Genomic DNA, 26,770 nt, shown 5'->3' on the forward strand with positions numbered 1-26,770 from the left:
AGTTAGGATTATAGATATGAGCCACTAGCATCGAGTTTCAGTGAAACTCATCTCCAATTAACCAGAAGTGGAGCTGAGGCTCCACTTTTACGTCTTGCATAAAAGGAAGGAAGGAATGGAAGGGAAAGAATCCCTTGGGATAGTACCCAAACTGAGTTCAAGCCTCAGGACTTACTTTTTAAAAAGAACATCAGCTGCCAGTTGGACAAAATCATTTAACATAAGGCCTCTTTTGTAATAAAATACTCAATATATCATATAACCAAGAGAATATCTTACTATAAGTGAAATCAGAAATGGCAGTATAGGTATGTTGCTTTCTTTTTTGGCCAGTCCTGGGCCTTTCTCAATGATAGTGCTCTACCACTTGAGCCACAGCGCCACTTCTATCTTTTTCCCTTTTTTTTTGGGGGGGGGGGGTCATGGCCAGGAGTTTGGCTTAGTGGTAGAGTGCTTGCCTAGCATGCACGAAGACCGGGGTTCGATTCCTTGGTACCACCTACATAAACAAGCCAGAAGTGGTGCTCTGGCTCAAGTGGTAGAGCACTTTCCTTGAGAAAGTCCAAGGACTGTGCTCAGGCCCTGAGTTCAAGCTCAGAACTGGCAAAAAAAAAAAAAGTCTCATGGCTCTGTCTGCTCAGGCTGGCTTTGAATCATGATTCTCAGATCTCAGTCTCCTGAGTAACTAGGATTATAGGCGTGAGCCACCGTGCCCAGCTTACTTTTGCCTTTTTCTGAGTATGTAGTACCAAGGAATTGAACCCAGAGCTTTGTGTATACTAGGCAAGCACATTCTACCACTAGGGCACACTCCTGGCCCTCTATGCTGCTTCTATATAGTCTTAATCTATGTTCCATGCAAAATTATAGCAAAAAATTGCTTAAGCTAGGTATATTACCACATGCTTTAAATTCTACTACTCATAAGACAGATCACAAGTTCAAGGCCAGCATGGGTTATATAGCAAGATCTTGTCTTGAACACACACACACACACACCACACACTTAAAAAGAAAAATCTTTATCTGAAGCTCCAGGTGAGTACAATTTTCCAAGCCTTAACACAGTAACAACCCAGTTCTGAGAGTAAGGGAGGCTGGGGAGAGGGAGGAGAGTAGGGCCTGGAAACACGCTTCACTAAAAGCCTGGGGCCTTCTCAGAAAGGTTGGCATGGCCCTTAGGCTTAGGAGATGGCCTAACGACTATTTTCAGGTTTTGGCAGCTGGTAAATAAGTCCTCCTGAGCAGTGCCCTTCACTGCCTCCTTGACCTCAGGTAGGCTGACCCTTTACAGTGCAGGAGAAAAGAGGAACTGGCCAGATCCCTCTACAAAAGAGGAAGGTACTGCCGAAAAAGAGGAACCGTAGCCGGGCAGGACTCACCTGCAGATCTTTGCTGATGGTGATGAAAGAGGATCTATGGAAGGCATGAAAGGGGGTTTCCAGCTTGCTGGAAATATGGCAAGTATGGAGGCTCTGAACAAATTCCAACCCTGCTCAGCAGCTTTTTTGTTTTTCTTTTTTTGGTCGGTTGTGGGGCTTGAACCCTGAGTCTGGGCACCGTCTCTGAGCTCTTCAGTTCAAGGCTAGGGCTCTACCACTTGGAGCTACAGCCTCACTTCCGGTTTTTTGGTAGTTAACTGAAGGTAAGCCTCACAGACTGTGTGTGCCTGGGCTGGCTTTGAAGATTGACCCTCAGATCTCAGCATCCTGAGTAGCTAGTACAGGTGTAGGTCACCAGCGCTGCTCAGACTTCTGGCTTTCTTCTGAGCCAGACTCCCTCTTCTTTCAAGAAAAGGTCATTTTTGGCTTCTAGTTGTCCAACTTCAGGAAAAGACGGGAGGACCTGGAAGCCACTCCAAGTGAAGCAGGGCCTGGGGAGTGTGGCGCCCCCTGGCTTCAAAGGCATGTATCCCTCCCAGAGGGAGGGACAGAAACTGAGGTCTACCACACCCCAGAACCCTTTGTGAGCCCACCACCCTAACATCATCCTTGCCCTAGCAACAATGACTCACAAAGCCCTGGGGAGCCAGGGGCAGATGCAGCCTCCTCTCTGTACTGGAAGGCCCAGGTCATAAAGGGAATTAAGGCCTACCTGGAGGAGGCACACCAGGAGACCACCCTGCACTGCACTGACCCCAGCAGCTGCCCACTGGGCCTGGCCTGGATTTGGGACTCCTACAGCTACTCCAGTCCCTCCACTGGGCCTCAAGGCTAGTGTGGACAAATGAGAAGCTTTGGCGCCCATGTGTGTCATCTGCTTTGTGAAGGCGCTGGTACATGTGTTCAAGATCTACCTGACAGCCAACTACACCTACAACTTCCGCAGCTGGCCAGTGGACTTTCGCTGGGATGATGTGCGAGAAGCTGGTGCTGGTGGCAGCAGTCACCGCGCACTAACGTGTGCAGCAGCTGCCGCCGGAGTGTGGCTGTTGCATGACGCAGCGCTGGGCGGGGACACACCTGGGCGACCACCCCGTGGGGCTCGTAGTCAGGTGCAGTGCCTCCTGCAGCAGATCCGAGAGCTGCCCAGCCAGCTCGCCAGCTATGCACTGGCTCACTCCCTAGGCCGTTGGCTGGTATACCCTGGGTCCATGTTCCTGATGACACGGGCGCTGCTGCCACTGCTACAGCAGGGCCAAGAGCGCCTAGTGGAGCGCTACCGAGGCCGGCGAGCCAAGCTGGTGGCCTGTGACGGCAATGAGATTGACACCATGTTTATGGACCGCAGGCAGCACCCCGGCAGCCACGGCCGAGGGCTGCGCCTGGTCATCTGCTGCGAAGGCAATGCTGGCTTCTATGAGATGGGCTGTCTCTCTGCACCACTTGAGGCTGGATATTCAGTCCTAGGCTGGAACCACCCGGGCTTCGGGGGCAGCACAGGTGCGCCTTTCCCTCAGCATGACGCCAATGCCATGGATGTGGTGGTCAAGTACGCGCTGCACCGCCTCCACTTCCCCCCGGCCCGCGTGGTGGTCTATGGGTGGTCTATTGGAGGCTTCACGGCCACATGGGCCACCATGACTTACCCAGAGCTAGGTGCACTGGTGCTGGATGCCACTTTTGATGACCTTGTACCACTTGCTTTGAAAGTCATGCCCCATAGCTGGAAGGGGCTAGTGGTGCGCACGGTGCGGGAGCACTTTAACCTCAACGTGGCCGAGCAGCTGTGCTGCTACCCAGGACCTGTGCTGCTGCTCCGGCGTACACAGGACGATGTGGTCAGCACCTCAGACCACCTGCCCACCCTACCATCTGGTGACATGGAAGGTGACGTGGAGGGCAACCGGGGCAATGAGCTGCTGCTACAACTGCTGCAGCACCGATACCCATCAGTGATGGCCCGAGAGGGCCGTACCATTGTGACCCGCTGGCTACGTGCCAGCAGCCTGGCACAGGAGGCTGCCTTCTATGCCCGCTACAGGGTAGACGATGAGTGGTGCCTGGCGATGCTACGCTCTTACCGTGAACGCTGCCAGGAGGAGCCGGAGGATGTGGAGACTTGGGGACCCCATGGGCCCACCTTCCCCTGGCTTGTGGGCCGGGGCCTGAGTCGTCGGCGACGCAGGCAGCTGGCCCTGTTCCTGGCCCGCAAGCACCTCAAGAATGTGGAGGCAACTCACTGCAGCCCACTAGAGCCAGAGGACTTCCAGCTGCCCTGGGGGCTGTCCTCTTGTAGCTAAGATGTTCCAGCACTAGCACATGTTCCAGGCTTTGAGTCTGTTTCCTCTCTACACCCAACCACAAACGCTGTCCCTGTAGGATACTGACTGTCTAGGGAAACCAAGCAGTATATCTGGACTGTGCTGAGACCTTCTGTCTGTTCTACCCTTCTCCTCCACCTCCCCTTCTCTCCCTCCCACAAACACATCTGGATGCCTGTGCACAGTCCCAAAGGGAATGCAAAGATATACCTGACCTAATTTATGGTAATGCTGTGTGATAAGATGTCTAATCCAAACAAAAGGCTCCCACGAAAACTGGGGCCACATGGGAATTTCCTTCCCTGGGGTCAGACCAGTACGGCTCCTAGGAATAGTCTGTCAGTTGAGTGTTGTGTGCACAACTGTCTCTAGCTATGAAAAGAGGACAGTGGCACTGTAGGGCTACAGTGTGTGACTCAGCAGCTGGATATTTCCAGATGATGTGCAGGGCTCTCTTTCCAACACAGAGTAACAGACTCAGAGTAATTGCGCAGGGTGGCATGGGTCCTAAAGATACTCGCATGAACCAGTTGTTACTGATGTCTCCCCTTGGGCCAGGCCTGGATCTTCTTCAGGGCTGCAACACAGGATGAGGCACTTTCTGCTCACCATTATCTGGGAGACAGCTACTCCATGAAGCAGGGACCATTGGCTGTCCCTGTCACCTCCAGCTATGTGGACAGGAGAGCCAGACTGGGTTGTGCAGGGAGGCAAGCAGAGAAGACATATTATTGGGGAACCCAGAGCAGAATACAGATATGCTGTGTATGACACCCTGTGGAGTTGGGAGCTAAGTAAAGGGAGAGGCAGAGAGTGATAGGTATCCATGCCTGGGGTCTGTATCTGCAGGGGCCTGGCTGAAAGAGTGAAATGCAGTGTAGGCGATCAATTCGGAAGCCGAGCCCGTGGCTCACGCCTGTAATCCTAGCTACTCAGGAGGCTGAGATTTGAGGATAGCAGTTTAAAGCCAGACTGGGCACGAACAGAAAACCGGAAGTGGCTCTGTGGCTTAAGGGGTAGGGCGGTAGCCTTGAGCTGAAGAGCTCAGGGACAATGCCCAGGCCCAGAATTCAAGCCCCACGACCGACAGACCAAAAAAAAAAAAAAAAAAAAAAAAAAAAAGCCTCTCAAGGGCTCGGGCTGGTTTCGAACTGGGATCCTCAGCCCTCTGCCCTCTGCGTGGCAAGCATTAGAGACGGGAGCAACCAGCGCCTTCTGAAGCCCCGCGGCATCTTGGCAGCCGCTCGGGTAGCTGCGTGACTTCAAACAAGCCTTTTTCCGTCTCCTCGAGAACAAGCTGGTTCATCGGTCGTTGGGAAAGGAGAACACACGGGTGCCCGCGCACAGCGCAGGGCCTGGGAACCCGCGCGGGCTCCCGCAGCTTACGCGGGTGTGAGCGGCACGCGGGGGTCCACGCGGTCGAGCAGGCGCGGGGCCCGCAGCCTCGGGGCCGGCCGGAGGGCCGCGGCGCCACCGCTGCGCTCCAAGTCCTCAGAGGAAAGAGGGGGAAAGCTGTTACGAGAAAAGAACTTACGGAGGTTCTTCCGGGAGCCGCGGTGAGGCTGACCTCCACATCCAGGGTCGGGCGGTGGAGGGCTCTCCCCGACCAGCGCGGACGCCCCGCCGCCCACCGCCGGCGCCGGCTGCGCGGGCCGCTCTACCTCCGTGCCTCGCTGGTGGAGTCCGCCGGGGAGGCCGCCCCGCCCCTCGGCTTCCGGCCTCGCCGCGGCTGCGGCCTATCAGGTTGGAGCGCACAAACAGAGCTGGCCAGCAGACGCTCCCATTGGACGGCGCTCGCGAGGGCGGGATGAAGGCCAGGCGCCCTCCGGAGCGGAAGTGGGTTGGCGCAGCGTTGATTACGCGGCGCCGCGGGGCCCGGCGCTTCCGCTGGCTTGTGTGGACTCGGCCGGCGACGCCCGGCGCTGCCTGCTTTGCTTCCTTGGCGCCCGCAACCCCGGCTCGGACTCCCAGCTGCCGCTCGGCCGCCGCCGGACCATGGACTCCGCAGGCCAAGGTACCTGCCAGGCCCGGCACCGCGCGGTTGGCCCCAGGCCGGCCCGTACGTGGCCTCCCGGGGTCTCGGCTTCGATGGGCCTCGGGCCTCGCGGTGCGCCTCTCGGGCCTCTGTGGCCTTTCAGGGCGCTCCGAGGTGTGTTCCATGGGCGCCGGTCCCTTGTTCCCAGGCCCCGCCTGCCTGGTCCGTGTGCAGGGCCCCCGCGGGGACCCCAGCTGGCGCTGGCCGTGGGCCGAGGCGTGAAGCTGTTCCTCGCGTTCAGCCCACTGCCCCTTGGGTGGCAACGCTGCTCCCAGCCCAGTCTACCTAGGGCTTTCCTCATGGGGCGAAGGCGAGGTGGGTCGGGCGCACTCAGCACTCTAGGCCGGTTTCCAGAACGACACACGACACACGCACTGCAGGCCAGTAAGAGATGGCCCCTGTGCGCAACGGAACAGGCCCAGGGTTTACTGCGGTCTTGAGTAGTACAGAGTCTTCCATTCCGAGGTTCTGGAGAGCGGATGCCGGCTTTGTTCCTGCACGGTCACAGTTACAGGTTCAGGAGCCTTTATACTGTGTGCACTACAAGTCCCAAGCTTTGATTGCGCTCTGTTTGTCGTGTGTGACCATTATGTCTCTTGGAGCTTTGACTCCGGGCTTGTTACTGTTCCTCAGCTTTTTTTTTTTTTTCGCTTGAGGCCAGAGCTCTGTCACTTAAGCCATAGCTCCACTTCTGAAATTTTTTCTGATTAGTTGGTGACCCGAGTCTCGTAGAGTTTCTTGCCAGGACTGGCTTCAAACCGCAGTCCTCAGATGTCAGCCTCCCGAGTAGCTAGGATTTTAGGCGTGAGCCACAGGCACCGGATAGTTTTCTACTTGGATGTGTGTCTACAAATAGTTCAGCATCGGAAGTCTAGCTCTGATAAGTTCAGTAGTTTTTTTATTATTTTACTTGCATCTCTGACTCAGTTAAGCATCACAATCACTAGATTCTGATCTTTCAGATGATGGGGCTGGAGCTCAGTGGTAGAGTACTTGCTTAGCTGATGTCTGAGGCCCTGTGTTCAACTCTCAGCACCACATCAAAACAATAACAACGAAACAAAACAGAAAACACTGATCGCTAAACTAGTGCCAGACACTAGACTGTTTCTCAAATGACTTTTTGTAATTTGAGTAACCCATTGAGAGGATTTATCCTTGTATTATTTCCATTTTGCTGCTGGATATAGGCCTCCAGCTCTTGCTCAGCTTTTTCAATCAAGTTTGCTCCTGTACCACTTGAGCCACACCTTTACTTATGGCTTTTTGTTGGATAATTGGAGATGAGTTTTTCGAACTTATCTGCTTGGACTGGCTTATGGAACTAAGACCCTCAGCCTCGGGCCGGGAGTTTGGCCTAGTGGTTAAAGTGCTTGCCTAGCATGCACGAAGACCCGGGTTCGATTCCTCAGTACCACATACATAGAAAAAAGCTGGAAGTGATGCTGAGGCTCAAGTGGTAGAGCTCCAGCCTTGAGAAAGCCCAAGGACAGTGCTCAGGCCCTGAGCCAAGCCCAGGACTGGCAAAAAAATAAAAATATTAAAAATTAATAAAGCATTAAAAAAAAAAGACCCTCAGCCTCCTGAGGCACCAACTTGATTGCTTCCTTTTTTTTTCTCTGTTTTTCTTTCTCTTTTTCTCTTTTCCTCCCTCCTTCCCTCCCTTTTTTCTCTCTGTTCTTTTCTCCCTCTTTCTTTTGTCCCTCCCCTCTCCTTTCTTTCTCTTTCCTTCTTTCTGCAAGTGCTCTGCCACTTGAGCCATACCTCCAGCCCTTTTTTGCTTTGTTTGTTTTTCATGTGGGGTCTGGCTTCAGACCAATCCTACCACCCATATCCTATCTTGTAGTTTACTTTATAGGACCTTTACCACTATGTCCAGATTTTGGTTGAGATGGAATGTTCCTAGTATTTATTTGTTTTTTGCCTAGACTGATCTCAAAAGACAATCCTCCCTGGAATTAAAGGCCCACTGAGCCTCAGTCTCATCACGCCTGCCTTGAGTATACTGTCTTAGAGCTGAGACCCTGGGGTGAGGGCTCTGGATCACTAGTTTTACCTGTGGCACCAGGTTCTTAATTATTTTCTGCAGTGCCTTTGGTAAGTATTGCATTCAAATCCTAGCCTCGGCCTAGGATTTGAGCCTGCAATTTGAATGCCTTCTACCTGTGAGGCTGCAGTGAGGTTGTTACCCTCCAAAATGACTATAATAAGTTGCTTAGTACATGTTTGATAACTGCCTAGTTTGTATCTGGGAATAATTTCCATGGGATCCAGTTTTAGCTTCACAGGCAGAAACTGTTTTAGTGACCTTCACTTTTTTTCCCCCCCTGGTACTGGTCCTGGGGCTTGAACTCAGGGCTAGAGTACTGTCCTTGAACATTTTTACGCAAGGCTATGACTACCACTTAAGACAAGCTCTTCTTTCAGCTTCTTTGGAGATGAGAATCTCACAGACTTTTCTGCTTGGATTGGCTTCCAACTGTGATCCTTAGATCTCAGTTTCCTGAGTAGTAAGGATGTGAGCCACTGGCTCCAGGCTTCTTTTCTTTTTTTGGGCCAGTCCTGGGGCTTGAACTCAGGGCCTGGGCACTGTACCTGAGCTGCTTTTGCTCAAGGCTAGCACTCTACTACTTGAGCTACAGTGTCATTTCTGGCCTTTTCTATTTATGTGGTACTAAGGAATCGAATCTAGGGCTGCATGGTAGGCAAGCACTCTACCACTAAGCCACATTCCTAGTCCCATTTTTCCACTTTTTTTTTTTTTTTTTTTTTTTTTGGCCAATCCTGAGGCTTAAATTCAGGCCCTGAGCTCTCTGTCTTTGGGGCTTCTCAAGGTTAGCGCCCTACCACTTAAGCCATGGCACAACTTCCAGCTTTTTCTATATATGTGGTATGGAGGAATCAAACCTGGGTCTTTATGCATGCTAGGCAAACACTCTACCACTAGGCCAAACTCCTGGTCCCATTTTTCCACATTTTAGCCTCAATAATTTCTACAAGAGGGGGTTATTTTGGCATAGTCATATATGCGTACAATATACTGTCATCAGACTCAACCTGCTCTGTCACTCTCAAGTTATTCTTGAATGTACTAAAAGTCATTGAAAACTTGTTTATTAAAGGCAGTGTTCTGGTGGTAAAGTATGGACTAGTATGTATGAACCTGTAGATTCAATCCCTAGCAGTGGGGGGAAAAATCTCATAGGAAGTGTGAGTTAAGAGGAAAGATGTTTTCAGTGCTGAACATATGAAAGAACTAAGCAGTTTTCATGTGCTTGGGCTTAGAGGGAGGTAGGGAAAATATGTGCCAGTATCTTCTAGGCAACTGCAAGAATTTGAACCTCATCTGGTGTGGCCAAGGTGTATGAAAGTGTGCTTACCTTGGCACATGCTGGTGTCTCCTAATTCTACCATGAGAATTGGGATGGATTAAAGGTGTAGGCTTTTTTTTTCTTTGCCAGTTCTGGGGCTTGAATTTAGCACCTGGGCACTGTCCCTGAGCCTCTTTTTGCCACTTGAACCGCAGCACTGTTTCTGATTTTTTCTGAGTAGTTTATTGGAGTCTCATGGACTTTTCTGCCCTGGCTGGCTTTGAACCACGATCCTCAGATCTCAGCCTCCTGAGTAGCTAGGATTACAGGTGTGAGCCATTAGCGCCTGGCTTGAAATGTTGGTGGTGGATTTTTCCCCTAAATTTTTGCAGTCTAGATGACAAACACATATTCTTTGTATATAATTTTAGCATGCCACTGGCCGACCACTTGAATGGAATTCTCATTGTGTTTCTAGCCATGTTGTTTCTTCACTCAACTAGCTGCTTTTTTTTTTTTTTTTTTTTTTTGTCCTGGGGCTTGAGCTCAGGGCCTGAGCATTGTCTTTGGGTTTTCCTCAAGGCTAGCACTCTACCACTTGAACCACAACACCACTTTGGCTTTTTTCTATGTAAGTGGTACCAAGGAATCGAACCCAGGTCTTTGTGCATGCTAGGCAAGCACTCTACCACTAGGCCAAACTCCCTGCCCACTTCTGGCTACTTTTATTTTTAATTATGTTGCAATGGTTTCTTGCAAGAAAAGATGGTACCCTCACTGGGAAAGACAGTGTTGTGTTTGTGTCCATTGCCCAAACTGTCTTCATAGGCCCTCACAAAGCAGGTGTCATTGGTCTTTATTGTTTCTTTCCACTGCCTTTCCAATCCTTCGCTTTCTTTCAGTGGAGTAATAACTTATTTGACACATTCTGACCTCGTTTTGTTTCTGACAGACATCAATTTGAATTCTCCTAACAAAGGTATGCTGTCTGACTTCATGACTGACGTCCCTGTTGACCCAGGTGTGGCTGCTCGGACTCCTGCTGTGGAGGGTCTGACTGAAGCAGAGGAGGAGGAGCTCCGGGCTGAGCTTGTCAAGGTGCAGCAGCTCTGTTGTGTATCTTGGTGACTATGAGTTAAGGCCTTGAGTTTTAGAGGAGCAGAACACTGCTCCTCTGGAGGAATTGCTTAAGTGACTGTCTATCTATTCTGTGTTCCCACCCATCTCTTTGTATACTCCTAGCTCCAGAGATTGGACTCAGCCATCTGGCAGTGGAGGCAAAGCCTGGTCTCATCCTCCTGCCTTGGCCTGGTACCTTTATAAGTGCTCTATGAGGAGAATGTCCTTACATAGATGCCTCTTTAGGCATGCTTTCTGCTAGGATTAACACCTGGACAGTTATATTTAAAACCTCACAAATTGCTGTTCACACTGGTGATCCATGCCTGTAATCCTAGCTACTGAGGAGGCTAAGATCTGAGGATCAAGGTTCAAACACTACCACTAGGCCAAACTCCTGGCCATTCTCTAACCTCTAATCATAATTTTCTATTCAAACTAACTTTTAAAAGTTTTATTCCATCTCATGATAGAATTTCACCAGCAACTCGCTTCAATTTTTACAATTACTGTTTAACAACCCCCCCTCCTTACCAACCACCCCCCAATAGCATCTCGCCAAGCAAAGTGTGTAATTTTGCTTGTTGAAGTCCTCTGCTTTGTCTGTAGAGGCCAGCCCAGTTTTTTGTTTTGCCAGTCCTGGGGCTTGAACTCAGGTGTGAGCCACCACTCCAGGCTTAAAACATACATTTGAAGCTGGGCACAGTGGCTCACGCCTATAATCCTAGCTACTCACGAGGTTGAGATCTGAAGATCACGGTTCCAAGCCAGCCCAGGCAAGAACATAAGATTCTTACTCCAATTAATCACTTAAAAAGAAAAAAAAAGAGCGCTAAGTGGGGCTGTGGCTCAAAGGGTAAAGCTGTATCCTTGAGTTGAAGAGCTCAGGGAAAATGCCCAGGCCTAGGAGTAGGGTGGTAGCCTTGAGCTGAAAAGCTCAGGGACAGTGCCTGGGCCCAGAGTTCGAGTCCCATGACCCACAAAAAAAAAAAAAAAATCAGTTTGAACTGGCACAGGTGGCTCATGCCTGTAATCTTAGCTACTCAGGAGGCTGAGTCTGAGGAACAAAGTATGTGAGATTTATCTCCATTTAACCACCAGGAAGTAAAAGTGTGGCTCTAGCTGGGCTCCGTGGCTCACGCCTATAATCCTAGCTACTCAGATGGCTGTGATCTGAGGATCAAGGTTCAGAGCCAGTCAGCTTGGGCACCAAAGTCTGTGAGATTATCTCCAATTACCCACTAGAAAGTGGGAAGTGGCACTGTGGCTCAAGTGGTAGAGCAGTAGCCTTGAGCTGAAGAGCTCAGGGCAGTGCCCAGGCCCAGAGTTAAAGCCCCACGACCAACCCCCGTACCCCCTCCCCACTCCAAGTCAGGAGCATTGCCTAGTGGTAGAGTTCTTGCCTAGCATTGGTTTCAAGTTACTCATTGCCACATACACAGAAAAGTCTAAAAATGGTGCTGTGGCTCAAATGGTAGGAAAGCTCAAGGACAATGACCAGGCCCCAGGACTGGCAAAAAAAAAAAAGAAAAAAGTAGAAGGGGCCAGGAGTTTGGCCTAGTGGTTAAAGTGCTTGCCTAGCATGTATGAAGACCCGGGTTCGATTCCTCGGTACCACATACATAGAAAAAAGCCGGAAGTGGTGCTGAGGCTCAAGTGGTAGAGCTCTAGCCTTGAGAAAGTCCAAGGACAGTGCTCAGGCCCTGAGCTCAAGCCCAGGACTGGCAAAAAAAAAAAAGTAGAAGAAAAAAAGGTGTGGCAAAGAAGCCAGAGGTACAACATCCTACCCATGAGTTCAAGCCCTAGTACTGACAAAAAGAAATAATAATATTAAATTTGTGAGTATTGTTGTTGAGCCTGTTGGTTGTCACAGCAGTTGTGTTATGTCCAGGTCTGTGCTTCTGTTGGTGAGGGATTGTAACACTGGTTGGGCCATGGGTGGTCATCTCTTATTCCATTCAAGTTCCTGAAGTAGAGCTTGGTGATAATCAGGCCCTGAGGAGTCGTACTTTTGTAGAAGACCAGAACTCAAAGATCTCTTGATCTTGATCTGATGCTTTTCTCACTTTTTTTTTTTTTGCCAGTACTAGGTCTTAAACTCAGCACCTGGGCACTGTCCTTGGACTTTCTCAAGGCTAGTGCTCTACCACTGGAGCCACAGCACCACTTCCAGTTTTTTCTGTGTATGTGGTACCGAGGAATCGAACCCAGGGCTTTGTGCAGCACTCTACCATTAAGCTAGATTTCCAGCCCTGTTGCTTTTCTCATTGGCTGATGTTCTACCGCCTAGCCACACTTCCAACCCGTAAGTTGTGTGGTTTGCTTGTTTGTTTTTTATTGCCTTATGCCAAACAATCACTCTTTTTGGTCTTTTTTCTTTTCTTTTCTTTTTTATTAGGGGGGTGTGGGGCACTGGGGATTGAATTCAGGATGTTGAACTTGCAGGGCAAGTACTTTTGCCACTGAGCTGCATCCCAGCCCCAAACAATCACTTTTTGTTCCGTCGGTACTGGGGTTGCACTCAGGACCTGGTACTTGTAGGTAGGTGCCCTAGCACTTGATCCTTGCCATCAGCCTTTTACTTGAGTTATTCAATAATCAAGCCTTTTGGTCTAGGACAAGTCTCAGACCTCATCCAACCTATAGCTCCTAGTTATCTGGGTCTGCAGATACAGGGGTGGGGGGAGGCACTGGGTTGGCCTTAAACTGTGTTCCTTCTGATCTCTGCCTCCCAAGAAGTGGGGTTACACTACACTTAGACTGGTTTTTCTTTTTTTCCTTTTTCACCAGTACTGGGGACTGAATTCAGGGCTTGAGCACTGTCCTCAGGCTTTTTCCTCAAGGCTAGCCATCTGCCACGTGACCCATAGCACCACTTCTGGCTTTTCTATGTATGTGGTACTGAGGAATCGAACCCCAGTCTTCATGCATGCTAGGCAAGTACTCCAACACTAGGCTAAACTCCCAGCCTGAAACAGATGTTCTTATGCACAGGTCTTTCTCTGTCACCTAAGGCTAGGTTCCTTTGCCTGTTGGCTCTGCCTCCTCACTGTACTGAGGCTCTCCCCAGGCACAGCAGGGACCATGCTGTACTCATGCACAGGCGTTTCTCTCTCTTGAGGCTGGGTTCAGCTGTTTGTCAGCTCTGCCTCCATCTCCCTCCCTCTCTCCCTTGGCACAGCAAGAACTATGCCGCCACTAGCTCCAGGTCCTGTTTCCAAGCCAGACATGGTGCTCAGAGGAAAAAACAGCTTCTGTTTTGACACCCATACTTAGATTTAGGAGAGTTTTTGACAGGCCTCTCTTGATTGTCCTGAGAGAGACTTCAGAATACTGGGGTGGGAGGAGTCTGTGCGGTGATTGGCAGCCCCAGCGGAACAACATAGCTTGGGAGTGGGAAGTTGGAATGAACAGTTTTCTAGAAGTTTGGGTACTGGTGCCAAATAAGCAAAACAGCTATTGCAATAGCTGTTTTTAGGAGAGCTAAAAAGAAGGTTGGGCCTCTTGACCTTAGATGACTGAAGCAGAACCTATCCAGAAATTGGCATGACGTGCAAGTCTCTAATGTATAGGTACTGGTCCACAGAAAGCATTTTTTTTTTTTTTTTTGCCAGTCCTGGGGCTTGAATTCAGAGCCAGGGCACTGAGCCTCTTTGTGCTTAAGGCTAGCACTGTACCATTTGAGCCATAGTGCCACTTCTGGCTTTTTCTGAGTGGCTTATTGGAGGTAAAAGTCTCATAGGCTTTTGTGCATGAGCTGGCTTTGAACCCCTATCCTCAGATCTCAGCTTACTGAGTAGCTAGGATTATAAGCATGAGCCACCAGTGCCTGACTAGTCTTCGTTGTTGTTGTTGTTGTTGGCTGTGGGGCTTGAACTATGGGCCTGGGCACTATCCGAGCTTTTCAGTTCAAGGCTAGCATTCTACCACTTGAACCACAGCTCTGCTTCTGGTTTTCTTTCTTTTTTTTTTTTATTTTTTTTTGGTGGATCATGAGGCTTGAACTCTGCCTGGGCACGCTGTCCTTGAGCTCTTCAGCTCAAGGCTACCACCCTACCCTTGAGCCAAGTCCCACCTCCCATTTTCTAGAGGTTAATTGGAGATAAGAGTCTCAGGTCCTTTAGTGCCCGGGCTGGCTTTGAACCTTCATCCTCAGATCTCAGCCTCCTGAGTAGCTAGGATTACAGGCGTGAGCCACTGTGCACCCCTGAGCCTGGCTGTTTCTGGATTTCTGGTGGTTAATTGGAATTAGGAGTCTCACTGACTTTTGTGCCCAGGCTGCCTTTGAACCATGATCCTCAGATCTCAGACATCTGAGTAGCTAGAATTACAGGAGTGAGCCACAGGTACCCAGCCATTTTCTGTTTTTAAGATGAATTATGCTTCTCTATTTGGGGTGACCTAGTTTTGCATCTTAAAATCAGGGTCTGGGTGCTGTCCTTAGCTTTTCTGCTTAAGGCTGGTGCTCTTCCACTTGAGCCACAGCTCCACTCCAGGCTTTTTGGTGTGGCATTAGAGATAAGAGTCTCATGGACTTGCTTCACCTAGGTGTCTTTGGGTCACAGATATCAGCCTCCTGAGTAGCTAGGATTACTGGTATGAGCCTCTATCTCCCAGCAAGTTATTTTTTCTTTTTTCTTCATTTATTTATTTATTTATTTTGCCAGTCCTGGGATTTGAACTCAGGGCCTGGACACTGCCTGGGTTTTCTCAAGGCTAGCATTCTTCCACTTGAGCTACAGCACCACTTCTGGTTTTTTCTGTGTATGTGGTACCAAAGAATTGACCTGAGGTCTTCGTTCATGCTAGGCGAGCACTCTACCACTAGGCCACACTCCTGGCCCGCAAGTTCTTTTTTTTTTTTTTTTGGCCAGTCCTCAGGCTTGAACTCATGGGCTTTCTCAGGGCACTAATGGTAGAGCACTAGCTCTACCACTTGAGCCACAGCCCCACTTTCTATGTATGTGGTACCAAGGAATTGAACTCTGGTCTTCCTGCATGCTAGGCAAGCCCTCTACCACTAGGCCAAACTCGCAGCCCCTCTTTTTTTTTTTTTTTTTGTGGGTCATGGGGCTTAAACTCTGGGCTTGGGTGCTGTCCCTGAGCTCTTCAGCTCAAGACTCCTGCCCTGGCCCTGGAACCACAGCCCCACTTCCCATTTTCTAGCAATTAACTGGAGATGAGTCTCACTTTTTTTAGTGCCTGGGCTGGCTTTGAGCCTCCTGAGTAGCTAGGATTACAGGCATGAGCCCCGAGCCCAACTGCAAGTTATTTCCTTAAGTGGGAAGTTCTTAAGTAATTCTGGAAACCTCATTGTAGCATGTATAAGGAGGATATTCATCACTTTCCTTGATTAGTGATGACTTGTCACGACACCTGCATATTTTATAGGTCGAAGAAGAAATTGTCACTCTACGTCAGGTCCTGGCAGCCAAGGAAAGGCACTGTGGAGAGCTGAAAAGAAGGCTGGGTCTGTCCACCTTAGATGGGCTGAAGCAGAATCTGTCCCGAAGCTGGCATGACGTACAGGTCTCTAATGCGTAGGTACCAGCCCCACAGTGAGTCACCTCTGTTATGCCATGATGCCCAAGTCTCTAATGCATAGGACCAGCCCCACAAAAAGCACTCCCAAAGGTTTGATTCTGTCTTGGAATGGGGCAAGTGAGTGCTTGGGAATGCCTTACAGCATTGGGCACTGAGTGAGCCTCTGGCAGCAGATAGCCAGAGGTCTTCAGTTCTTTACTTAGGGACTGTACTTGTGTTTATTCAAAATGTAAAGTGTATATGTGTTTAAGAAGGTGGATGGACATATTAGTTGTCCAAGCAGAAATTGACACAAAGTGTTTCAGGGTCCTGATTGGCTAGAGCACTAATTAGGTCTTTAATCAAAGTGACTTCTGGGGCCAGGAGTTTGGCCTAGTAGTAGAGTGCTTGCCTAGCATGCACGAAGCCCTGGGTTCGATTCCTCGGTACCACATACACAGAAAAAGCCAGAAGTGGTGCTGTGGCTTCAGTGATAGAGCACTAGCCTTGAGGAAAGCCCAAGGACAGTGTTCAACCCTGAGTCCAAGCCCCAATGGCAAAAAAAAAAAAGACTTCTGTTTGTTGACATGGGCACCATTCTTATTAGCATAATAGGGTCACAGCCCAGGATCTCTAACTTAATGTGTGACTCAGCTCTGAATTTGGGCAGTGCAGCCTTTTGCCCTGGTTTTGGCCACATGACTCTGCTATAATAGACCAAGGAAGGAGAACAGGATATTTTAATATTTAGACTTTCTGTTTTTAGCTATGTGAAGACTTCTGAGAAACTTGGAGAGTGGAATGAGAAAGTGACTCAGTCTGACCTGTGAGTACTCACACTGCTAGTACCCTTTTCTACCTCCTCTCATTCCCTGCCCCTCAATACTCCCTGGGGCAGGGGAGCTATACACACTGGGTGCCAGCCTCCTTTTGAGTGGTCACTGGCTTTTCCTTTTTCTTTCAGCTCCGGCCTGTCTCTCTAAGTACAAATTAGGGTGATGTGAAACAGGGTACAGTAGCTGAAAGAGATTCACTTAGCCAGTGACTGTGTGTGTGTGTGTGTGTGTGTGTACAAATTAGGGTGATGTGAAACAGGGTACAGTAGCTGAAAGAGATTCACTTAGCCAGTGACTGTGTGTGTGTGTGTGTGTGTGTGTGTGCGCGCGCGCGCGTGCGCGCGTGCTGGGACTGGTGCTTAAGCTCAAGGGCTTAAGCACTTGCTCAGTTTTTTTGCCCAAGGCTTTCTACCACTTGAGCTGTGCTTCCACTGCTAGCAAAAAGCTGGTTAATTGGAGATAAAAGTTTCTTAGATTCTGTCCTGGTTGACTTCAAACAGCAATCCTCAGATCTCAGCCTCCTGTGTAGCTAAAATTAACCACTGGCATTAGCTCTTATTGGTGATTTTTTTGGGGGGGGGGTGGGTGGGTGTCTCTTTTCTTCTTGAACAGACCAGGTGTTGGGATCTTACAGCTTCAGTTGTTCTGAGAGGAGCTTGGGTGTGACTTTGCAGGCCATGCTGATGAGATACTGAAGTCCTGTCTACTCTACCATTGGCTATGTAGAATGTCAGCAATACACATAGTATCTGTAGATAGCTGTGTGCTTGTCAAAGCTACTGTGCAGAATGCCTCCATAGTCTAGATAATAGCACATCATTTATGTGTGTTGATTATTTTGTCCCGTTTCTAGCTAGGGGAATATTTGTTTTAAAGGGAATGCTATTATAAAGCATGGCCAGGACCTTGTACACTTGGTCGGAAGGAAATCCTGCTCAACTTGTCTTGAAGGCCCCTGAGGACCAACTTAGTTTGCTGTGTATGGGACCTTTAGGTCTAGTGTCATATGGTGCCCAGAAGCTCTGACAGCTTAGCCAGCTGTTGCCTTAGATATTCTAGGGACATAGGGAAGAGTGGGGGACTGCCTTTAGGGTTACACTGAGCAGTGGCTCAACTAGGGCTCTCGATAGGCTTACAAGCCAAACTCTTGATCATTTTGAGAGGTAGGTGTGTGTGTGTGAAAGTGAGTGAAACCATCTGATATATAGAGTTGCTATAACACTTGCTCAGGTGATTTTCTGATCCCTCAGGGAAGCTTGAGGCTCAGTGTGTAAATGTAGCTGGTAGAATGCCCCTTTCTGAGTATTATGCCTAGAGTCCCACCCATGGCTATTGGTAAAGCTAGTCACAATGGTATCTATGGAGCAGGAGACTTTTCCACACTGAGAGCCCAGGAGCACAGTGCAGCTTGCAGGAGGAGGTGGGGGGGGGGGGGGTGAGCTGAATGTGCTGTGTCCTCTGTCTGGGTGGAACCTATTCTGGTCAGGTTTCAGGAAGGATTTGGCACCTGTAGCTTTTGCAGGGCTAGGTGTGAATTCTTGGGCTTTCGTGAGCTATGTGATTATAGATTCCTTTCAGCCAGCAGTACCCTTGGAGGGCAAGAATAGAAAGTAGGGTTTCTATAGGTGCTATAATGCCTGCCTCTCTTGAGTTTCAGGAAGCTGTGTGTTATCTACATAACTGAGATACCACTGGGAATTACTTTTCGTGACTAGTCACTTCCATAAGTGGGAACAGTCAATTTCTTTTTGTTGTTGTTGTCCCTGAGCTCTTCAGCTCAAGGCTACTACCCTACCCCTTTGAGCCTCAGCACCACTTCCTGTTTTCTAGTGGTTATTGGTAAGAGTCTCACAGTCTTTAGTGCCTGGGCTGGCTTTGAACCGTGATCCTCAGATCTCATCCTCCTGAGTAGCTAAGATTACAGATGTGAGCCACCGTGCCCAGCTCAGGAACAGCTAACTTCTGTGGATCATGAAACTTACCTTGTTATATTCCTTTTATTTAGATGTATCTGAAAGCCTGCAGTTGATAGTTGGTGTATTTTGAATTCTTTGGACTATAGGTGGCAGCATAGCTAAAGGGTATCAACCATTGCCTGGTAACTGAGGCTCACACCTGTAATCCTATCTCTTAAGAGGCTGAGATCTGAGGATCCCACATGGTTCAAAGTCAGCCTGGGCAGAAAGGTCCCCATGGGACCATTCAAAAACTGGAAGTGGATCATGCCTGTAATCCTTGCTACTCTGGAGACTGAGATCTGAGGATCAAGGTTCAAAGCCAGCCTGGGCACAAAAGGACTTGAGACTCTTATCTCCAATTAACCTCTAGAAAATGGGAAGTAGGGCTTGGCTCCAGGGTAGGGTGGTAGCCTTGGGCTGAACAGCTCAGGGACAGCACCCAGGCAGAGTTCAAGCCCTGTGACCCACCAAAAATAAACAAAACAAAACCTGGAAGTGGAGCTGTGGCTCCTAAGTGGTGGTTAGCCTTGACCAAAAGAATTCAGGGACAGAACCCAGGCCTTGAGTTAAAGCCCCCAGCTTCCTCCTACCGTCCCTCCCCCCCCCCAAAAAAAAGGGCCAGCCAACAGGTAAGAGGAGTTACTTGTTAGAGAAGTCCCTGCTTCTAGTTTTGCAGGCAGACAAGATGGTCCAGGTGTGTACTCTGCTGGCCAGACAGGTGACAACCTCTGATTGGCCCTATTAGGAATGAGACAACCTTGGAAAGACTCTCTCTGACACTCTCTCTCTCTCTCTCTCTCTCTCTCTCTCTCTCTCTCTCTCTCTCTCTCCCTCTCCCTCTCCCTCTCCCTCTCCCTCTCCCTCTCCCTCTCCCTCTCCCCCCCTCTCTCCCCCTTCCTCCCCCTTCCTCCCCCTTCCTCCCCCTTCCTCCCCCTTCCTCCCCCTTCCTCCCCCTTCCTCCCCCCTCCCTCCCCCCTCTCTTTCTCTCTCTCTCTCTCTCTCTCTCTCTCTCTCTCTCTCTCTCTCTCTCTCTCTCTCTCTCTCTCTCTCTTTCTCTCTCTCTCTTTTTTCGCCAGTCCTGGGCTTGAGCTCAGGGTCTGAACACTCTCCTTGGACTTTCTCAAGGCCAGAGCTCTATCACTTGAGCCTCAGCACCACTTCCCATGTTTTTTCTATGTATGTGGTGCCGAGGAATTGAACCTGGGTCTTTGTGCATGCTAGGCAAGCACTCTACCACTAGGCCAAACTCCCAGCCCCAGGACTCTTCTCTTAAGAGGTCTAAATAACTCTCTAAGAAAGCTGGCTGGGGAGGCACAGCCCAGTGTTCCCTTATTAGCTCAGCATCCTCATCCTTGTCTTGTAATGATGTCCAGAGTGTGTGTGCGTGCATGTGTCTGAGTGCCCAAGCCTTTTTTTTCTTTTAGTCAGTCATGGGGCTTGAACTCTGAGCCTGGGCATTGTCCCTGAGCTCTTCGACTCAAAGCCAGTACTCTACCACATTGAGCCACAGCACCATTTCCAGTTTTCTGGTGGTTAATTGGAGATGAGCGTCTCACAGACTTTCATGCCTAGGCTGGCTCTGAATCACGATCCTCAGATCTCAGCCTCCTGAGTAGCTAGGATTACAGGTGTGAGCCACCTGCACCCAGCACTAAATAGTCCTACAGTACTGGAGCTCAGGGAAAGAAATCTAGGATGGTCCTTCCCCCCACCCCCACCTCTTTTCTATTTTTCTTTTCCCTTGAAGCAGAACTCACCCAGACTGATCTCAAACTCAAAGCTTCAGCCTTCCAAGTTCTGGGGTTTTGCGATATTTATCATTTATCAAAGCTGCCATATTTCTGTATATAGCAGAAATTTCTGTATATTTCTCCTTTTTTCAAAAAAAAAGGGCTGGAGACCCTAAATTTTTATGTCTGCACCCAAATGTTGCAGTCCTAGTTACCTCAAACCTGGCATTTTATACAAGAAACCTTATTTCCACTGCTGTTCTATTGCTTACAGATAGTTTGGCTTCCCTGGCTTTGGCAGGAAGTGCCAGGTGACAAGCATAGATAATGCCAGCCAGCCCAGGAAAAAGCAGGAGAATCCTTTGTGGGCTGCCAGACATACCCTTGTCTAGCCTTTGTCAGTCTACTTGGTCTGTGGCTGACAGATGCTTTCAGGATCTCCTGCAGAGAGTGAGGATGGAATGGAAGGAAGTCTTGGAAGGCTGTTAGTGGTGCCTGCTGTGACCTGGTGACACCAGCTGGGATTGGAGGAGCTTCATCTTCTGGTCAGCTGCTGTCCCTCCAGCTTGACCTAGTTTTGGGGAATAAACTCTTAAAGTTGTGCTAGATGACTTCACAAGTCCCACTTAGCCTACTAAGCTCTAAGCTCTTCTAGCCTCTCAGTGAGGCTCTGTGACCTAGATGTGTTAAATTTGGGGCTTGATCATAGGTTTTGTCACTGTGGCAGCTTCTAGGTCTTTTGCAAGTGCCAGCATCCTTAAGTGTTGACTTTTCTTGGTAAGCCTCAGAGAATCTTTTCCATCCTTAAACTGCTTTTGGTGTTGAAGGCATCATGGAACAGGGAGGGGAGGGAAGTAGTGCTAAAACCACAGTATTGTACTCTGGAGGGCACATCTGAAAGGACGTTGGCAGACAGTGCGGAGAGTGAGGGACTCCTCCAGCCCTCCTCAGCCTGGAGGCGGTACCACATGGGCACCAGCTTGCTCACACTGGGACATCCTCCATGGAGCAGTTGAGCTTTTGTTTTTTCTCCTCAGGAGAGTAACTTGTGTGAAAAAGAGAAAGGGACACTTTGAGTTATGTTGCTTGGTCCAGGAGCTGCAAATTTTGCTTGCTGATTTTGTTGGTTCAGGCATTTTCTTAGTGCATTGGTGTACATTCAGACTCAGTACCTCTGTGGCGTGTTTTCTCGGTAGCAGGCAGGTATTGCATTTCCCAAGCAGTCCTAGGTGCTGTGGGAAGACCAGAAAGTGAATGGAGTCTCAAGATGATGTAGAGGTATAGCAGAGACCCGGGGAGGTGTGTGTGGGGGGGGGGGGGGAGCCAGGAGACTGCCCCCATGGTAACTTAGTGCTTGCCACCTGCCAGACTCCTCCTTATCACCTCCCCCGGGTGTTCTTCGGCATGGGTTGTAGCTGCCCTTGCTGTTTGGGGGTTCCAACAGGAATGTCTCCTCCTAGGTACAAGAAGACTCAGGAAACCCTCTCACAGGCTGGACAGAAGACATCTGCTGCCTTGTCCACTGTAAGCTCTGCTATCAGCAGAAAGCTTGGAGATATGAGGTGAGACTCCAGGAAGCCTGCCTGCCACCCCAGTGCTCAGATAGTTAACCTGGAGACTTGGACCAGTCTGCCTGTGGACTTTCTGGGAAAGGAGATGGTCCTCTGCTTCTTGCTGCCTGCTTTTGATCACTTCTGTATTCTTGATGGAGCTCTTTTCCATTAGGGTTCTGTCGAGAGATAGTGATGTGGCCTCCAAATTAAGGTTAGGAGGCAATGATGCAAAGCACAGTCTGTCTCTAGGACTGGTCCTCAACATAATCCCACGTGGTGGTAAGCCTGGTACACTGGTCACACCATTGCTGTTCTGGCCTTGCTCTCAGGGACTGACAAAGGTGAGGCAGGGTTTTGTTGGAACCACTGTGAAAAGATGTTGTCCACCCCTTGAACATGTCCATTTTACCCCAGAGTGCAGATATACGAGTACCTGTCTCCGTGAGGAGTATTCCCTTTTACTCTGGGTGGCTCACTCATATTAAGTGTTCTCACTTCCTTCTGGGTTAGTTTAGCGCATCTAGGTGGAAATATGGTGGAGTAAGCCATGAATGCTGATTGGAATGTGAGTCATATGATTGACCATTCTTATATACCCTGCCTTTTATGGGAGCATAAGGACATGCTAGTAAATCTACATTTCTCCTGTTCCTTCTCTGCTAAGGAATGTAGCCTCCACTCTCTACCTAGAGCACTAAGATTTACCCCTGACCCTCTGGGCTGTAGCAGGCCCTTAGGATCATCTTGTCTGGATGCTTGGTCTCACTTGGCATGAATTGGGCCAGCCTAGTAAGCATGAGCTTCTGAAGAATTGTCTCTCTCCAGATGGTTGATTATGTATAAAGTGCCCAAAGGGTGGTTTCATTTGCTGACATCTCCCCCAACAGGGCAATTTTGTTGGTGTTTGTACTAATTATGTGAACTCTGACCTCTTTGGGCCACAGCAGATCCCAAGCATCTCACCAGATGGTCACAGTGGTGAGGCCAAAGTCCATCAACCTCCTAGATTAATGACAGTGTCTAAGGGTTAAGGGCTTCTTTAGTATGACAGCCAGACTTAGAAAGCTGCCAGCAAGAATATAGGGTCTCTGGTATGCCCTAGGGATAGAAGGGGGGAGGGGAGCAAGAACTGGATTTGGGTCAAAGTGGTTTATCCTAGGGCTCCCACTGGCCCAGTAACCTGATACAAGAGGAGCCAACCCTTTAGCGCATTCTTTAGGGCTGTTTTCCGTGTTAGGAGTGGTGTACTTTGACTTTAAGCATGTTAAAGGTGGAAATCTGATTTTACTGTAGAAGGATGGCCAGGAATATTGCCCCTGTACCAGCAGCCACTCTTGCACATAAATGTTTCCAGGCTGGCCTCTGACTGAGGTCACAGAGCCTAGAGCAAATACACTTATCCTTGAGTGTGTTTTAGGTCCCTTCATGATAATTTTGTTTCCATTTAGCTTTAGATAACAGGCCACAGCTGGGCATCGTGGCTCAAGCCTGTAATCCTAGCTACTCAGGAGGCTGAGATCTGAGGATCGCAGTTCAAAGTCAGCCTGGGCCCTAAAGTCATCTCCAATTAACCATGAGAAAGCCCGAAAGTGACGCTGTGGCTCCAGGGATAGGGTGGTAGTCTTGAGCTGAAGATCTCAGGGACAGCACCCAGGCCCAGAGTTCAAGCCCCACAACGGACAAAAAAGAAAAAAAAAAAGAAAACAGACCTCTCCATAGACAGTGTCAAACCAGCTTTGCTGTAGCACATTCTCTTACCCTCCGTGTGGACATGGAGCCTCTCATACCTGTGACAATGCCCAGAAATAATCTGTGTTCTCCTGTGATCTCTTGCGGGATCAATCACATGTCCTCCCATTTCTGTTGGTATGAGCACTAAAGGCGCAGTTGAAATATTCTTCCACTGAGCAGAGAGGTCTGGGCTCGTTTTGGGGGTGGGGGTGGTCTTGTACAGTACTAGCCTCTTTTGCTTAATGCTACCTTTCTTCTTTTTTCCTGCTGCCGCCATTCAGGGCTCATCCGTTCTCACATTCCTTTAGGTAAGGGTGATCCTGGACACATGTGGAAGGCCTTTCTCTGAGGCGGGATTCCTTGGGATCTGTGCCCATCTCCATGGTCTAGCCAGTGTGAAACTCCCAGCAGGGCAGCACCCACCAGGCAGCTGTTTCTCTGAAAGCAGCATAGCCCATGTTAGGGCTGCCACTGCTGGCCTCCTTGGCAAATATGTCTGTTGTGAGTGCTTGGTGGACATGTTTCAGGTGCCTGCTGCTGGACAGTGAGTGGCTGCCCTGGCCTGGTACAATGAATGTGTCTCTGTGTCTTTATTTTTTTGCCAGTCATGGGGCTTGAACTCAGGGCCTGAGCACTGCCCTTGGAGCTTGCTCAAGACTAGAACTCTACCACTTGAGCCCCAGCACCACTTCCAGCTTTTTTCTATGTATGTGGTACTGAGGAATCAAACCCTGGTCTTCATGCCTGCTAGGCAAGTGCTCTACCACTAGGCCACACTCCCGGCCTCCCTGTCTTTATTTTATTCTTGAAGAGAAGCACTCTCCTGGAGTGCTCTTTATTCTTTCAGTTCCCAGGTCCTGTTTCCTTGCTCCCTGGCTAGCAGTCCTGTCCCTAAGCTGTGTTTTCCTTACTATCCCCCGTAATTACCTTAAAGAACCCTTGACAGAGGTCCCTTACTTAGTGCTGACACTGTGTAACATTGCTGTTCCGTTGATTCGGGGAGACCAACTACCAAATCTAGAGCATCTGAGGCTAAATATTTAAATTGAATTACTATGAGTGTTTTTCTTTTCACCAGGAGATCACTTATTTTGCTATGAGAGTATCTGAAGTTTCTGTGGACTAAATGTTTCCAGAAGCTCCAGGCTTAGGTTTCCTCACAACTTTCCTATTTTAATGTTCTTCCTCTTGGAGCCTTGGATAGCTCCTGTAGAGGCAGGAGAGGAGCCTAGGGAAATTTGCCTTCTGAACATTGTAGAGGAACCAGTATCCCCTTCCAAGGTCCTACCACTTCCCCTACTTAGAAGTTAGTTTATCTGTAACCTAGGCTGGCAAGCTTGTGCTGGTCTAGCTTCCCCTGCTAACTCTTGATGTCCTTCTCTGCTTCTCCATGCTTCCAAGCAGCAGCTATTCCATCCGCCACTCGATAAGTATGCCAACCATGAGGTAAAGTATGCTCGCTTCTGTTGTTCCAGAGTCATGCCTGGGTGTGGGCAGGGCAGCTCTGTCAGTTACACAGTGTGCTTCCCTTTTCCCCCTAATATTGGACTCCTCGGTGCAGGATCATTCCCCTGGTGGCTTCCTTTTAGCTAAAAGGCTGGCAAGGAAGAGCTAAAGGGAATGAAACTCTTCCTGAGGCTGCATAAAAGCCCTCTCCTGAATTCTACACACTTGGTCCTGGATGCTTGAGGATTCAGTGAGAAGAGAAGCAGCTCTCATTAGTAGCATCCTCTCGTCTCTGAGCCCCATGGAAACATGATCTGTGTACTGCATGATCTATCACTATTCAGAGCAGTGCAACTTGGCAGAGCACTTTTTTTTTTTTTTTTTTTTTTGACAGTGCTGGGCTTGGGCTCAAGGCCTGAACAATGTCCTTGGGCTTCTTCAAGGCTAAGAGCTCTACCTTTTGAGCCCCAGCACCACTTCTGGCTTTTTTCTATGTATGTGGTACCAAGGAACCAAACCTGAGTCTTTGTGCATGCTAAGTAAGCATTCTACCACGAGGCCAAACTTCCAGCCCTACATTCTTAATTCAGGAATTCTGTTGGAGACTTGGTTGTATAAGGAATGGTGGGGTGGAAGTTGTCGGCTTCCTTGCCTCTCCACAGTTATAGAACTGTCCTTCTCTTTCCTATTATTTGATCTTCATATATATGAAAGCCCTTGCATCTGACCATAACCCCAGTGCAGAAGAGCCAAGAGGTCTGCACTCCTTCCATCCTCCTCCACCCCTCCTCCCCCAGTGTTGAGGACAAAATCTAAGGCCTTATGTATGTATTAAATGCTCTGCCCTGCTTGGGATGTTGTAAGGAACATCCTGCCTGGAATGTGGTCAGGGATTTGCACTGCTCCAGTGTGACATTCAGGCCTTCCTTGCAGAACCCTGAAGTGGTCCTGGCTGGATTCTGCCAGACCCCCCACTCCCTTTCTGATGTGTCACATTTTTAAAGTGGAGCTCAGGTCCTTGTTAGGGGCACGATCCAGTCATGGTCATAGCTATAAAGTTCTTCAGATTGACAAGGGTGGCTCTGCATTTGCTTATCACACAAACACTTCTCCACTCTTTCTTTAAAGGAACTCTGCAACCTTCAAGTCATTTGAAGACCGAGTGGGGACCATAAAGGTAACTGCCCCTGGACTGTTGGTTCTCATAATGGGATATGACCTATCACATCAACTTCTTTATTGTAGACTCAAGTTGCTAGAAGCCATACAGAGGTTCCTTGAACTCATTATGTCATGACATCTTGCAGAACTTGGGTGCAGTCTCATGACAAGGACACAGACACAGAATGTCTATGTCTACCAGGATCACACTGTGTGTCAGTAGCCAGGCTCTGCCAGCCTGTAATCTGTGCTCGTAGTAATTTATTCCATTCTACTGCTGAGCAGTGTTAACTTTTTATAAACCTACGTAGAGAATTCAGCTTGGGCTGGTGCTGCCTTTTATGTTCACTTGTCTTAGGTTTTTTTCTCTTGATCTTTTCTGTAGTCTAAGGTCGTAGGTGGCAAAGAAAACGGCAGTGACAACCTCCCTTCCCCAGCCGGGAGTGGTGACCAGCCTCTGCCAGATCACTCTCCTTTCTAAGCCACAGACCACATGCAAGCACACCTCCTCCTCACATCTGCCACTCTGCGCAACGGAGCCACCACCCAGGTCTGGTGACCAGCTGGTTTTGAGGACAGTCGTGCTTGCCTACATGCAGATGTGGCTGTTGCCTCCGCATGAGTTATACATACATGCTTTACACTAAAGTCCATAGATGAAGCA

General features: G+C 49.2%; 2 protein-coding genes across 6 annotated transcripts; one reads left to right on the forward strand and one right to left on the reverse strand.

Annotated features, from left to right (window-relative positions):
• Window positions 1-1,002: 1,002 nt before the first annotated feature.
• On the reverse strand, window positions 1,003-6,598 carry LOC150050711 (uncharacterized). 2 transcript variants are annotated; one of them, XM_090352659.1, is made up of 2 exons: window positions 5,238-6,598; window positions 1,003-4,280 (listed from the first exon to the last, which is right to left on the reverse strand). In XM_090352659.1, the coding sequence occupies exons 1-2, from the start codon at window positions 5,861-5,863 to the stop codon at window positions 4,211-4,213; spliced, it is 696 nt and encodes a 231-aa protein (XP_090208785.1). In that variant the 5' UTR covers window positions 5,864-6,598; the 3' UTR covers window positions 1,003-4,210. The 2 variants fall into 2 exon arrangements, with proteins under 2 accessions (XP_090208785.1, XP_090208786.1); XM_090352660.1 differs by having other exon boundaries at window positions 1,003-4,374.
• On the forward strand, window positions 2,225-26,770 carry Tpd52l2 (TPD52 like 2). Of its 4 annotated transcripts, XM_090352655.1 has the most exons (9): window positions 5,634-5,717; window positions 10,002-10,147; window positions 15,560-15,708; window positions 16,458-16,517; window positions 21,676-21,777; window positions 23,781-23,807; window positions 24,904-24,945; window positions 26,074-26,122; window positions 26,492-26,770. In XM_090352655.1, the coding sequence occupies exons 1-9, from the start codon at window positions 5,699-5,701 to the stop codon at window positions 26,585-26,587; spliced, it is 690 nt and encodes a 229-aa protein (XP_090208781.1). In that variant the 5' UTR covers window positions 5,634-5,698; the 3' UTR covers window positions 26,588-26,770. The 4 variants fall into 4 exon arrangements, with proteins under 4 accessions (XP_090208784.1, XP_090208781.1, XP_090208782.1 ...); XM_090352658.1 differs by lacking the exons at window positions 5,634-5,717; window positions 23,781-23,807; window positions 24,904-24,945 and adding an exon at window positions 2,225-2,417 and having other exon boundaries at window positions 9,999-10,147; window positions 26,492-26,679; XM_090352656.1 differs by lacking the exons at window positions 23,781-23,807; window positions 24,904-24,945.

This window comes from Megascapheus bottae, chromosome 18, assembly GCF_031878675.1.
Source record: "Megascapheus bottae isolate mThoBot1 chromosome 18, mThoBot2.hap1, whole genome shotgun sequence".
NCBI lineage: Eukaryota > Metazoa > Chordata > Mammalia > Rodentia > Geomyidae > Megascapheus > Megascapheus bottae.

Excerpts from the sequence above, each read along its gene's own strand:
- LOC150050711 (XM_090352659.1), bottom strand. The coding sequence starts at position 5,863 with ATGGAACACACCTCGGAGCGCCCTGAAAGGCCACAGAGGCCCGAGAGG. Across the intron at positions 4,281-5,237 it reads CGGCTCCCGGAAGAACCTCC|CCCTGAAGAAGATCCAGGCC; the intron begins GTAAGTTCTTTT and ends CCTGTGTTGCAG.
- Tpd52l2 (XM_090352658.1), top strand. The coding sequence starts at position 2,246 with ATGTGTGTCATCTGCTTTGTGAAGGCGCTGGTACATGTGTTCAAGATC. Across the intron at positions 10,148-15,559 it reads TCCGGGCTGAGCTTGTCAAG|GTCGAAGAAGAAATTGTCAC; the intron begins GTGCAGCAGCTC and ends CATATTTTATAG. Across the intron at positions 16,518-21,675 it reads AAAGTGACTCAGTCTGACCT|GTACAAGAAGACTCAGGAAA; the intron begins GTGAGTACTCAC and ends GTCTCCTCCTAG.